Source organism: Scyliorhinus torazame, chromosome 5, assembly GCF_047496885.1.
Source record: "Scyliorhinus torazame isolate Kashiwa2021f chromosome 5, sScyTor2.1, whole genome shotgun sequence".
Taxonomy (NCBI): domain Eukaryota; kingdom Metazoa; phylum Chordata; class Chondrichthyes; order Carcharhiniformes; family Scyliorhinidae; genus Scyliorhinus; species Scyliorhinus torazame.
Genome location: NC_092711.1, coordinates 172,583,124 through 172,598,036, shown reverse-complemented (window position 1 = coordinate 172,598,036; position 14,913 = coordinate 172,583,124). Strand labels below are relative to the sequence as shown.

At 48.4% G+C, this 14,913-nt stretch overlaps 1 protein-coding gene across 1 annotated transcript in view; it reads right to left on the bottom strand.

The window, feature by feature from the left end:
• LOC140418044 (uncharacterized) overlaps nucleotides 1–14,913 on the bottom strand; it is a 91,649-nt gene that overhangs the window by 75,948 nt on the left and 788 nt on the right. Inside the window, 2 exon segments of the mRNA XM_072501471.1 lie at nucleotides 3,198–3,252; nucleotides 6,873–8,080. Of these exon segments, the coding sequence (XP_072357572.1) occupies nucleotides 3,198–3,252; nucleotides 6,873–7,738 (921 nt within the window). The 5' untranslated portion in view covers nucleotides 7,739–8,080.

Below are 14,913 nucleotides of genomic sequence, written 5' to 3'. Positions count from 1 at the left end.
GGAGGAAAGCCCAGCCCCTGACCTTCCTATGAGGTGTTGGCTAATGGAGAGAGTTAGGACCGGAAGGACGCTGGTCCTCCAATCAATTATGTGAAAGGAGATTGGGCTTCACACAGACTGAAACGTCCTCCTGTCTCCAACATCTGGGAGTAAAACACTTTCTTTTCTCCCCCTTTCCATTTCTTTTCTTATTCTGACCTTCAATTGGTGACTTACAGCAACTGAAGGGAAAGGATGTGAATCCAGGGAGGGTGGAGACTCTGGAAAGGTTGGCCCAGATCTCTCTCTCTCTCTAACACATTGACACCATTTGCTCCATCAGCTTGACACATTTATTTGTCTGGCCAAAAGAATGGTCTCTTTTATAATGTCCACTATCCCCTGACGCTCTCAGTCCATCTCCAACGGTTCTTTTGCCAGGGCAAACAGCAGTGGGAGAGTGGGCACCCCTAACTCGTCCCCCAGTGCAGCCTGAAATAATCTGAACTCACCCGGTTCGTCCGTATAAATGCCACCGCTGCCTGGTATAACAACCAGACCCAGTCCACAAAACCTGCCCAAATCCAAACCGCCCCAGGACCTCCGACAAATAGTCCCACTCCACTCGATCAAAGGTTTTCTCTGCATCCATTGCGACCACCACCTCTACCTCTCGTCCCTCTGGAGGTATCATGATCACATTGAGTAGCCTCCTGATGTTGGCCGCCAGATGTCTTCCCTTCACAAACCTGTCTCATACTCCCCTATCACCCCTGGGACACAATCCTCTATTCTCGAGGCCAAGATTTTAGCCAACATTTAGCAGGGAGATCGGTCTCTATGACCCACATTGTTCCGGGTCCTTTTCCCACTTCAAAATGAGGAAGAACGAAGCCTGCAACAACATCGGGGGGTGCACTCCCAGCTCCCTTGCCTCGTTAAAATCCCTTTCCAGCAGCGGCCCCAATACCCCCCAAGAATGTCTTCTAAAATTCCACCGGGTACCCGTCCGGACCCTTGCCCAATTGCATCGCCCCCCAGCCCCTCCACTGCTTCTCCCAACCCAATTGGTTCCCTCCACCAGCTCCTCATCCACCTTTGGGAACTCCAACCCCTCTATAAATCGCCTCCGCCCCGGCTGGGGGTTCTGACTCATACAGCTTGCTATAAAAGTCCCTAAACAACCCATTCACTCCCGCGAGGTCCAAGACCATATTCCCTCCCGCGTCTTTAACTTTCCCGATCTCCCTCGCAGCCTCCTGTTTCCTCCACTGGTGCACAAGCATCCTGCTTGCCTTCTCCCCATACTCATACACCGCCCCTCTCACCCTTATCAACTGCCCCACCACCGCTGTTCTGTTCCAGGGACAGGGTCACTTTCTGATTAAAGGGGCCGGATCTCTGTTCTGTTCCAGGGACAGGGTCACTTTCTGATTAAAGGGACAGGATCTCTGTTCTGTTCCAGGGACAGGGTCTCTCTGATTAAAGGGACAGGATCGCTGTTCTGTTCCAGGGACAGGGTCTCTCTCTGATTAAAGGGACAGGATCTCTGTTCTGTTCCAGGGACGGGGTCACTTTCTGATTAAAGGGACAGGATCTCTGTTCTGTTCCAGGGACAGGGTCTCTCTGATTAAAGGGACAGGATCTCTGTTCTGTTCCAGGGACGGGGTCTCTCTGATTAAAGGGACATGATCTCTGTTCTGTTCCAGGGACAGGGTCTCTCTCTGATTAAAGGGACAGGATCTCTGTTCTGTTCCAGGGACAGGGTCTCTCTCTGATTAAAGGGACAGAATCTCTGTTCTGTTCCAGGGACAGGGTCTCTCTCTGATTAAAAGGACAGGATCTCCGTTCTGTTCCAGGGACAGGGTCTCTCTGATTAAAGGGACAGGATCTCTGTTCTGGCGAGGGTGTGGCCAGGGGGTCCACAGACCCGGCTATTTATTTTGTGGAGGCCGAGAGCTTTTCGTGGCGTGGCTGCCAGCCCCTCACTGGTCGCAGCATCGGGGAGGGGGCTGCACCGATTGTTTCCATGTAAAACGCCACAGATCCTCCGCACTTAGCCTCGGAGTTGGAGAATTTGGCCCAGGATCTCTCACTGATTAAAGGGACAGGGGGCGGGATTCTCCGCTTGCCGACGGTGATTTTGTAATCAGCGATCAGGCAGAGAATTCCTTTTTCCGACCGAATCGGGGGTGCCGCCTGTTTTTGGACGCTCCGCACCTTCCAAAACGGCGTCATCGAGGAGTAGCCGCATACCATTGGGACGGCCTCAGGATGTTAGCTGAAGGCCCTCCCCTGATGCTCCGCCCCTGATGGTCCGAGCGCCCAACCACGCAGTTGACGTGTGGGCCCAGCCGTGCGGCAACCTGCGTGGCGGCTGCGCACTGTGTCCAGCAGCTCCACAGTCAGCAGGGGGGTGGGGTGAGAGGGGGGAGCCTTGCTGCTGGCCGGGGGGTGGGAGGGGGGCTTCAGCGAGGGGAGGTCCAGAGGGCCACTATCTGGCAGATCAGGTCCGCGCGCGGCCGACCCCATGTACAGCACGACTGCTGCAGGTCGTCGCCATGCACATGTGCGGCCACAGACCCAGCAATTCTCTGGCCGTTTATTTTGTGGAGGCCGTGCGTTTTACGTGCGGCTGCTAGCCCCTCTCCGGTCAGAGGATTGGTGCTGGGGCCTCGCCCATTTTTCCCACTTAAAACGCCAGATTCTCCAGACAGGCCCAAAATCGGAGTATGTTTCAATTCTCTGTGAATAACTTGCACAGCAAACTCAAGGTAAGATGAAATAAAGAGGTTGGTTTATTTTTACACACACGGGGTGAGACCAACACCCACCCACTTTTGCACTCGTACAATAAACGGGGAATGAGGAAAAAGGAAGAGGGTTCCGGGAATGACCACAATAAAATACAAGTTATGGTTTTCCATGTGCCCAGAATCCAAAGTCTAATGTAAAGTTCCTTCAGAGGGAGGTTTACTGTTGCGGGCGATCCATCTTTCCAGCAGTGAGACTTCCACGATGGGGGAAGACACGGAGAGTGAGTCAGTCTGGGGGGAACAAGAGCCAATGTTTCAGCCATTTGCAGGTTTTTTAATTTATATTTTTATTGATGTTTTTCCCTTTTAACAAATATCCAACAAAAGCTCAGGATCGGTGCAGCACAGCAGAAATGTCTCAGCAATACAGAAATACAGGAGAGGACAGGAGGACGACAATACAGATGGATCAGTGTAATCATTAAGTTTGGTGCATCCGTATGTACCAATGGATATCCTGGAGAACAAGGGAGAAGAAGAAAAAGCCATGAAAACATGGTGAAACGGTGCACACCTTCCCACGTAGCGAGTGCTCGCATCGACCAGCAGAATCCAGGATAAGATCACGGTGCCAGGTTCAGGCGGGTGTCAGAACACATCTCCCCCAGCTCCAGTCACACCAGAGGCATCAATAACACATCCTTATGTCCCCTTCTTGGGTACAAGACCTGTCTATACCTTTGCAGGAACCAGTCAATGATTTTTCCCCCCAAAAATAACAAATAAATTTCAGGAAAAAATCAACAAGGACATTCGACCTAAAAGGCACAGCACAGAACAATCATTACTCAACACAATTACACAGAGAAGACCAGCAAATATTCACACAATTGGTTCAAATTCTAACCGATGCAGCTTCCAAGAGACTAACAGTAACAGGATAAAAAAAGTACTACCAAAAGCAGAGGATCTCAGGATAACAGGGACCAAGATACAGCCCTGAGCACACGGTCCCCTGACGTACGCCCCTCACCACAAGCCTCATTCGAAACCTCACTCAGCCTCTCAGGACACCCCGGCCAAGAAGGAACCTCCCAAGCAAAAGGGGGCAACAGGGTGCCTATCCCCCCCCTCAGCCTCACCCTCAGACCCAATGAGAGCTCAAACATCAATGATCCACAACACTCAAACTCTCACTCAAACCCTCCAACCCACAGGTTACTACCTCCCCAGTGGAACCTATCCCGAGAGGATTGATTAATGATTTGATTGATTTGTTTTATTGTTACGTGCACCGAGGTACAGTGACAAGTATTGTTCTGCGTACAGTCCATACAAATCGTTCCATACATGAAAAACAAAACATAGGACATAGATAAATACACAATGTAAATGCATAGACACAGGCATCGGGTGAAGCATACGGAGTGCAGTACTACTCAGTGGAGAAGGTGTGTGAAGAGATCACTTCAGTCCATAAGAGAGTTATTCAGGAGTCTGGTAACAGCAGGGAAGAAGCTGTTTTTTATCTGGTAGTGCGTGTTCTCAGACTTTTGTATCTCACTGCCTGATAGAAGAGGTTGGAAGACAGAATAACCCGGGTGGGAGAGGTCTTTGATTCTGCTGCCTGCTTTCCCAAGGCAGTGGGAGGTTGTTATAACCTGCCTACTTACCATTGGCTGGAGACTAATGACTATCCCACAATCCTGTGGGAGTATGAGCTTCCCCAATGAGGGGGGGCGGAGAAACCACTAGTAAACTCCTAGTATAAATAAAGCTGGCCAGTTCAGGAACCAGCAGGAAGGAGTATGTAGCAAGGGAAGTTACTGCTACTGTTATGTATATATGTTATAGTAAATAAATGTTATTACTTTGTATCCTTAAAACTCGTGCTGGATTCTTCGTGGCCCTTACAAAAGAGATGTAGACAGAGTCAATGGATGGGAGGCGAGTCCGTGTGATGGACTGGGCTGTGTTCACGACTCTCTGTAGTTTCTAATGGTCTTGCCCCGAGCAGTTGCCATACCAGGCTGTGGAGGAGGAGCAGACCAGGGGCCTCCAAAGGGGACAACTCAGGAAGGGAAACTCACTCCACCACCCAACAGACCCTCCGCCTGACCCAATAAGCAGAGTTACTCCTGCCCTGCCCGAGCCGATCAAGTGACCACTGCCACTCCCAGGCAGCCAAGAGAATATTGAAGACGACAAGTGGAACAAGAATTAACTGACCACACCCAGTTCCTCGTGCTCACTCGTCCCCTTGGTTCTCTCATGTTTTTGGGACGATTTCTGTGAAGACAGACTCACATTGTTTAGTTTCTCTGCCATTTCCTTATTCCCCATTATAAACTCTCCTAACGGACTCACATTGGTCTTTGCTAATCTTTTCCTTTTCACATTCTTATTGGAGCTTTTCCCAGTCGGTATTTACGTTACTCGTCAGTTTGATCCCATATTCTATTTTCTCTTTATCAATTTATTGGTCCTCCTTTGCTGAATTCTAAATCAATCACCAATCCACAGGCGTACGGTTATTTTGGCCTCTTTATGAGCCTCTTCCTTTGATCTAATGGAATCTTTAAATTTTCTCGTTAGCTACAGTTGCATCACTTTTCCTGTGGCTGTTTGTTCCTTAAAGGAGTCTACATTTGATGTCAACATGTAATAATACCTTAAAAATTAGTGATTGCCTGTCTATTGTCATACCTTTTGTTGTAATGTCCCAATCTACCACAGCACAACTTGCCTTTCAAACCTCGACAGTTTTCTTTGTGAAAAACACGTGGGTAAATTAAACAAAGGAACCATGTAACCACCATAGCCCATCTTCATGGCAACGTGGCATGCTTTCAGAGGTTCCAAACAGAAATGGGAACTAAATATCTTCCAACCACTGTTGCTATATTTACTTGCTATAAATATGGCAGCTAATAAGGTTGCCCTTCTTAATCTAGATATGAATAGGATATGCTTTCAGAGTCGCCAGGTAACAAATGATACCGCCACAAGGTTCAACCGGATATCGATCAAAGACCCCAAACAACCAGTTTGTTAGTTCAAGATCAATAATACTTTATTTACACACAAGATTAACTTACACATGCAACATAAACACTACGAGCTAAATTACACCTATCACTATGACAAACTGTACTTAACTTCAGGCATCCGGCTTAGGTCAGAGGGACAGTGGCCTTTTTTCGAACCTGGATCTGCTGGGTCTGGAGAAGTAACTGTGGTTCAGCTAGGCTCATTCGTCTGGTAGCGAGCATTGAACGTGAACTTGCTCCTTGTCGAGGTGTTGCAGATGGAGTCAGATGTTGCCGGAGCGCCAGGTCCAAAAGAGACCGAACACATGGCAGTGTCCCTCTTTATCCTTGGGGGGGTTTCGCGCTCTTTTGGGCGGTTCTTAGGTTTGGACCCAATAATTCGGCAGTCCTCGATCACTGCTTTCGATCTGAGCCAATAAAGGGGCGGGTGCTTTGATGGCTGGGCGGGTCCTGAGCGGTCATTGGCCTTGGCTGTTTATGCTTCCTGAGTAAAGGGAGTGGCACCGATGTGTCTGGAATTGTATCGGATACCTGAGTACCAGTTCCTTTGTCTTAGGGAAATGGGTCATTAGCATGCAAATCGGCCGGGGGTTTCGATTATGTCTGGTTCTGTTTACAAATATACATTTAGGCTCTGAGCCTGCCTGAATCTTACATTGGCCATATTTCCCTTGAGGCTTTGCATGTTTCCCATGTTTCTTTATACGTGGCCATCCCAGATGGCTACACCACCAAACACCCTTTCACTCTGTGATCCTCGTGAAAGTTGAAGCCAGGAATTCACAACATGGCTCAATGATCATCAGCCCACTGGAGGGAAATTTGTGAGACCAACCAGTCCAGCAGGAAGATACCCTCCGCCCATCCCTATTGATCAACTGTCACAATTAACAAAATGCAGTCCTGGATGCAATTGAGAGCAGACCAGCGGAATCCAACCCCTGTAATCAGTTGTGAACTTGGGGTGTGAGCATGTGCGATGAAACACAAAATCTCTCCTACACTGAGAGCAGATGAACGGCCTCTCCCCAGTGAGAACTCGGCGGTGTCTCCAAAGTTGGGATGGATCACTAAATATCTCACCTACTCAGAGCAGGTGAACGGCCTCTCCCCAGTGTGAACTCGCTGATGTCTCTGCAGGCTGGATAACTGAGTGAATCCCGTCCCACACCGAGAGCAGGTGAACGGCCTCTCCCCAGTGTGAACTCGCTGATGTGTCTGCAGGCTGGATAACTCAGTGAATCCCTTCCCACACTGAGAGCAGGTGAACGGCCTCTCCCCAGTGTGAACTCGCTGATGTCGCTGCAGGCTGGATAACTGAGTGAATCTCTTCCCTCACCGAGAGCAGGTGAATGGCCTCTCCTCAGTGTGAACTCGCTGGTGTGTCTGCAGGCTCGATAACCAAGTGAATCCCTTCCCACACTGAGAGCAGGTGAACGGCCTCTCCCCAGTGTGAACTTGCAGATGTTTCTGCAGGGCAGATGAACGTTTGAATCCCTTCCCACACTGAGGGCAAGTGAACGGTCTCTTCCCAGTATGAACTCTCTGGTGTGTCCGCAGTTGGGACAACTGAGTGAATCCCTTCCCACACTGAGAGCAGGTGAATGGCTTCTCCCCAGTGTGAACTCTCTGGTGTGCCTGCAGGGTAGATGAACGACTGAATCCCTTCCCACACTGAGAGCAGTATAATGGCCACTCCCCACTGTGAACTCTCTGGTGTGACTGCAGGACGTATAACCGAGTGAATCTCTTCCCACACTGAGAGCAAGTGAACGGCCTCTCCCCAGTGTGAACTCGCCGATGTCTTTGCAGGTCAGATAATTGCGTGAATCCTTTTCCACACTGAGAGCAGGTGAATGGCCTTTCCCCAGTGTGAATGCGCCGATGAATTTCCAGCACAGACGGAGCTGTGAATCCCTTCCCACAGTCCTCACAGTTCCATGGTTTCTCCATGTTTTGGGTCTACTCGTGTCTGTCCAGTTCGGACAATCAGTTGAGGCTTCGTCCACACACAGAACACGTGTACGGTCTCTCCCCGCTGTGAATGTTGCAATGTTTTTTCAGGCTGTGTAACTGGTTAAAGCTCTTTCCACTGTCAGTGCTCTGGAACACTCTCACTCGGGTGTTTTTCCAGTCTCAATGATGTTTAAAATCTTTTGAAGTTGACAGATGAGGCAAACATTTCTCCTTTAGATTCGAAGGCCAATGATATTCAGGTCCCAAGGAATTGAGGGACTGTCAGATCCAGACGACATGTATTAGATTTCTGTCTGTAATTTGTCCTCTTTGAATCTCCTGTTAAAACAATTTACAAAAGACATCACTGTCAGTGCAGGATAGAAATTCAGAACTATTCTAGTTTCTCTGGAACTTTCTTTTCTCTTGCATTCCGCAACATCTGTAAATCTCCGTCCCACACACTCTCCCTCCATTCTCACTCTGCTGTACCTAATATTCACCCTCCCAATTCTCCTGAAGGTGCTGATTCAGGCTGATTGACAGATCCATGCTCACTGCTTCCTGTCCTGGACACAGGGACCATAACAAATTGGAGCTGCAGTTGGCCATTCGAACCTACTCAACCATTCAATGAGAGCATTGGCCGATCTACCTCAGCACCATTTTCCAACACTATCCCCCATATCCCTCGATAACTTGACTCCCTTGAAACGTTAGCAATCTCTGTCTTGAAAATACTTAATGACCGAGGTTCCACAGTTCTCTGGGGTGGAGAATTCCAAATGCTGACGGGGGAGTGAGGGGAAGATGTGTTTGGTGGTGGAATCATGCTGGAGTTGGCAGAACTAGCGGAGGATGATTTCTTCAATGCGGAGGCTGGTGGGGTGAAAAGTGAGGACAGTGGGGATTCTATCCTGGTTCTGGGAGAGAGGAGTGAGGGGGAGGGCAGAGGTGTGGGAGATGGGTCGGACACGGTTGAGAGCCCCGTCGACCACAGTGGGTGGGAAGCCACGGTTCAGGAAGAATGAAGACAAGTCAGCAGCACCGTTTTGGAAAGTGGCATCATCGGAACAAATGCGACGGAGGTGAAGGGACTGAGAGAATGAGATGACGTCCTTACAGGATGTGGGATGTGAAGTGCTGTAGTCGGCGTAGCTGTGGGAGTCGGTAGGTTTGTGGTGGATATTAGTGGACAGTCTATCTCAGAAATTGAAATAGAAAGGTCAAGGAAGGAAAGGGAAGTGTTGGAGATAGACCATGTGGAGGTGATAGAGGGGTGCAAACCGAAGCAAAATGAATATATTTTTCCAGGCTTTGCAGAACACCTCCGGTCCATCCGCAAGCAGTTCCCAGACCTTCCTGTCACTTGCCATTTCAACTCACCGCCCTGCTCTCAGTCCACATGTCCATCCTTGGCCTGCTGCAATGTTCAGGTGAAACCCAGCGCAAACTGGAGGAACAGCACCTCATCTTCCGATTAGGCATGTTACACCCTTCTGGACTTAACATGGAGTTCAACAACCTCAGACTCTCCACCACCTTTACCCCATTTTTATCTCTCAATTTATTTTTGTTTTCATTTCTTCCATTGATCGTTTTTTCCCTCCCCATTATTTTCCTCCCCTCCCCCCATTCAAATTATTTCAAGTTGCCCTTTACACACTGCTCACCTTTATTCTGCCATTCACACATTCTAACCTTTTTATGTACCACTATCAGCCCTTCTTAGCCTTAATAACCACCATTTGCATTCCTTTTATCTTCAGTTCTCGACATCTTTGTCTATATCTCCACCTATTGCTGGCCCCTATCCAGCCCCACCGCTCCATTCCACCCCTCCCCCAATACAGTACAAATCTGACCCCATTTCCAGTTCTCTCTAACTGTCACAAAGAGTCACCCGGACTCGAAACATTAGTTCCCTTTTCTCTCCACAGATGCTGTCAAACCTTCTGAGATTGTCCAGTATTTTCTGTTTTTGTTTAAGATTCCAGCATCCACAGTAATTTGTTTTCATAATAATATATCTAATCTGTACCATGTAAAAACACTAGACATATCTCTGTCCGACATTTATTTACTGTTCCTTTAAATTTTAGCCAACTCTAATAATAATAATCTTTATTGTCACAAGTAGGCTTACATGAACACTGCAATGAAATTATTGTGAAAAGCCCCGAGTCGCCACATTCCGGCGCCTGTTATAGAATTTACAGTGCAGAAGGAGGCCATTCGGCCCATCGAGTCTGCACTGGCTCTTGGAAAGAGCACCCTTCCCAAGGCTACACCTCCACCCTATCCCCATAACCCAGTAACCCCACCCATCACTAAGGGAAATTTTGGACACTAAGGACAATTTAGCATGGCCAAACCACCTAACCCGCACATCTTTGGACTGTGGGAGGAAACCGGAGCACCCGGAGGAAACCCACGCACACACGGGGAGAACATGCAGACTCCGCACAGACAGTGACCCAAGCCGGGAATCGAACCTGGGACCCTGGAGCTGTGAAGCAATTGTGCCAACCACTATGCTACCGTGCTGTTCGGGTACACCGAGGGAAAATTCAGAATGTCCAAATTACCAGACAGTACGTCTTTCGGGACTTGTGGGAGGAAACCGGAGCACCTGCAGGAAACCCGCATAGACACAGTGAGAACTCTGGGGAAACCAACCCTTTTAATTGTGAACATTAGGAAAGAAACCACCCTTTTAGCCAAACAAATAAATGTGTCAAGCTGAGGGAGCAAAGGATGTCAATGTCTTTGAGAGAGAGAGAGAGACCTGGGCCAAGCTTTCCAGAGTCTGCACCCTCCCTGGATTCACTTCCTATCCGTTCAGCTGCTGCAAGTCACCAATTGAAGGTCAGAATGAGAAAAGAAATGGAAAGGGGGAGAAAAGAAAGTGTTTTACTCACAGATGTTGGAGACAGGAAGAGGTTTCAGTCTATGTCATGGTCAATCTTCATTAACACATCTGCCTTCTGATTGGCTGGAGGACCAGAGTCCTTCCACTTTCCCATTGGTCAACACCTCAGCAGGAAGGTCAGGGGGCGGGCTTTCCTCCACACATGCGCAGCTTCCTCTCACCCCTGGACATGCGCAGTACCTGATCACCCGCCAGTGCGGCGGGTAGAGCGGTTTCCCCAGCGCGGCGGATTGTGGGAGTTGCGGCCTACACTGCCCAAATTCTTGGGAATGGGATGAAAAGTGGAGGAGGGGCAGTGACCTCACCCTGACACAAAGTACATGTTGGTAGTCACGGGAATTGATTGTGACGTTCGCCCTTAGCACCTGGGGAGGGCAATCGGTGAGAGTGAAACTGAACCCGAGAGTCAGCATCTTCACGGGAGGGGACTTGGGGAAAAGCAGGAGGACAGAAGGATAAATGAGTGTTAAAATCAATAGTGAGGAGAGCATGGGTGGGGGTCACACATTTATCGTTTGAGAGGAAGAAGGCTTTTCTGTGACAAATAGAATTGTCAGTTGTGAATTTCTATTCTGTAATCACAGCGATTACTTTTTTAAAAAACATTTTTTTATATAGATTTAGAGTACCCAATTATTTTTTCCCAATTAAGGGGTAATTTAGCAAGCCAATCCACCTTCCCTGCACATCTTTTTGGGTTGTGGGGGTGAGACCCACGCAGACACGACGAGAATGTGCAAACTCCACACAGACAGTGACCCAGGGCCGGGAGTGAACCCGGGTCCTCAGCACCGTGAGGCAGCAGTGCTGACCACTATGCCACCCTGATGATGTCAATCCTATCACACCCATTAAAGTCTCTATCAGGTCAGTCTTCAACCTTCTCTTCCCCAGGGGAAATATCCCCAACCTGTTCAATATCTCCTGAAACTTAAACACTCTCAGTTCTGATATCATCCTTGTTAATCTTTCTTGCACATCCCGGAGGCCCTATCTCTGTTTTAAAGGGTATATAATTAATATTTAGATTCGGTTTAATTTGGTTGAAGGTACCTTACTTACTCAGTTCCAAATTGACCCTCTAAAATGCTTCAATTCGAAAGAGGCTTAACAATCAGGCAAGAGAGGACTGTGAAATGTCAATGTCTATTTTTTAAAAGCAGTTTACTGATGAAGTACACGAGTGACGTTCACCACCTCAATTGGGTGACCTGTCCTGGTAGAAGTGTGAATCTTCCTCAGGTTCCTGAACCAACAGTGATTTCCTAAATTCCTGCCCGGGAGCGCTCCCGTGTCTCCACGACTAGAGTCCAACTTACAAAACCCAAAATCACTCACAAATCCCACTTTTACCTCTTGAATTAACATTACAACAGGTCTGATTCAAGATGAGGTAATCAGACAATTGGTCATTATTGTCACTGGGTTAATTTTATTGGATTTAACCATTGATGTAAATTGCTCCTTGGAGCAGAATAATGGGACTGTTCAGGATCTTTCTATTATCTGAGTTTAGACAAGATCATGAACGGTTTACATTGAGTAATTAAAGAGAAACTGTTTCCACTGACAAAAGGATTGTTAACCAGAGAACAAGATTTAAGTTAATTCACATAAAAAACAGTGGGGAAATGAGGAAGATGAAACTTGATCCGGAATGAAATTAAATGAAAATTGCTTATTGTCACAAGTAGGCTTCAAATGAAGTTACTGTGAAAAGCCCCTAGTCGCCACATTCCGGCGCCTGTTCGGGGAGGCTGGTACGGGAATTGAACCGTGCTGCTGGCCTGCCTTGGTCTGCTTCAAAGGCCAGCGATTTAGCCCAGTGTACTAAATCAGCCCAGAATGCACTGCCTGACAGGCTAGTGGAAGCAGATTCAACACAGGGAGTTGGATAATTAGAAAGGGACTAGTTTTCAGGGTTCATGGGGAAAGGGCATGATAGTGGGACGAATTGAGTACTTCTTTCAAAGAGCCAGCACAGGCATGATGGGCCGAATGGCCTCCTGTGCAGTGAGATTCTGTGGTCAAAGATAAATAAATGTGTGTCTGCAATATGTACAGTGATGTCAATAACGCCTGGAATTCTGTTTTCCCAGTTTCAGAGTTGTCTCCCTTTTCTTCCAACAGAAGCAAATGGCTTTCAGTACATTGAGCAGCCCCGATGTCTATTCTCAGCCAGCGTTACACAGAGGGGCAAGGTGTGGATTCTCAGACCAGCGAGTCAAGACAGCCTCTTTAAATGGGCAGTTCCCACAATGTATTCAGTGACCACACTGGGCGCTCCTGCCGTCCCCATCAGCTGGCTCGTGCCAGGGACCCGGGATCGATTCCCAGCTTGAGTCAGTGTCTGTGCAGAGTCTGCACATTCTCCCAGTGACTGCATGAGTTTCTTCCAGGTGCTCCAGTTTCCTCCCACAAGTCCCGAAAGACGTGCTTGTTATGTGAATTCGACATTCTGAATTCTCCCTCACTGTACCCGAACAGGTGCCGTAGTGTGGCGATTACGGTAATTTTATTGCAGTGATAATGGAAGCCTACTTGTGACACTAATAAAGATTTTTATTATTAGGTGGGATGAAGTATTGAATCTCTTCCCACAGTCAGAGCAGGCAAACGGCCTCTCGTCAGTATGAACTCGCTGGTGTCTCCACAGGCTGGATGGAACACTGAATACCTTTCCCACACAGAGCAGCAGAATGGTCACACCCTGGTGTGAATGTGTCAATGCGTTTCCACTGTAGATGGACAACTAAATCTCGCTGGTGTCGCCGCAGTGTGGATGACCTTCTAAACTTCTTTGTGCAGTGAGAGCAGCTAAACGGTCTCTCCCCAGTGTGAACGCACTGGTGCATTTCCATCGTTTCTCCATGGTGCGGGTGTGTCCTGCTGTCTCTCAAGGTTAGACAATCAGTTGAAGACTCACACAGAATACCTGTACGGTCTCTGTCCGCTGTGAATGGTGCAATGCTTTTTCAGGCTCTTTCCACAGTCAGTGAACTGGAACACTCTCACTCGGGTGTGTGTCTCGGTCTCTTCCAGTCACACTGGTGTTTGTTTTAAATCTTTTGAAGCAGATAGAACAATCAAACATTGGTCCTCCTGGATTTAAAAGCCGTTGATATTCAATGAATTGAGTAACGCTGTCAGATTTCGATATGAATTAAAAAAAAAAAAAAATTTAGAGTACCCAATTCATTTTTTCCAATTAAGGGGCAATTTAGCATGGTCAAGCTACCTACCCTGCACATCTTTGGGTTGTGGGGGCGAAACCCACGCAAATACGGGGAGATTGTGCAAACTCCACACAGACAGTGACCCAGAGCCGGCATCGACACTGTGAGGCAGCAATGCTAACCACTGTGCCACCGTGCTGCCCCCTGAAGTTTGTATCTTTAAAAAAATATTTTTATTCAGGTTTTCAAAATTTTACCATTTGTACAACAAAAAAACAGACCCAAACCCCAACGCCTTTCACCCAAACCTCCAAACTGCCCTCCTGCTCTTTGACGGTCACCAGATCCCCAAAATATAACACAAACAAAACCCATCTCTGGTGAACCCCTCAACTGCCCCTCTCAGAGCAAATTTCACCTTCTCTGACTACAAGAACTCCATTAGATCCCCCAGCCATGCCGAGGCCCGGGGGGGGGGGGGGTGAGGAAGCTGGTCTCCACCTCAACAGGTCCCGTCTGCAGGCAATCAACAAGGCGAAGGCTGAAACATCTGCCCACTCACCCATCTGCAGCTCCAGCAGGTCTGACACCCGAATATGGCCTCCAGGAGACCCGGCTCCACGTGCAGAACCTGAGACATGGTGCTGAAAATTGACACCCAACATTTCTCCAACTTTGGGCAGGACCAGAACATGTGGACTTGATTGGCTGAACCCCTCCCACACCACTCACAGCTATCCCCCACCCCCTTGTACAACCGGCCCATCCTCACCTTCATTACACCCTGTGCACAACTTTCAACTGAATCAACCCCAGCCTCACACACGACATGGAGGTGTTAACCCTCCGCAGCACCTCACACCATAGTCCTCCCTCCAACACCATCCCAAACTCTTCCTCCCACTTGGCCTTAATCCTTTTCATGGACTCCTTGTCCTCCTCCATAATCCTACCATAGATCGCCAAAACAACCCCACCCCCCACTGGCAACAACGAGGGGTACATTGCCAAATTCCGCACTTGCACGGGCCTGCCATCGACAAGGGGGAAAAGAGATGGAAAGG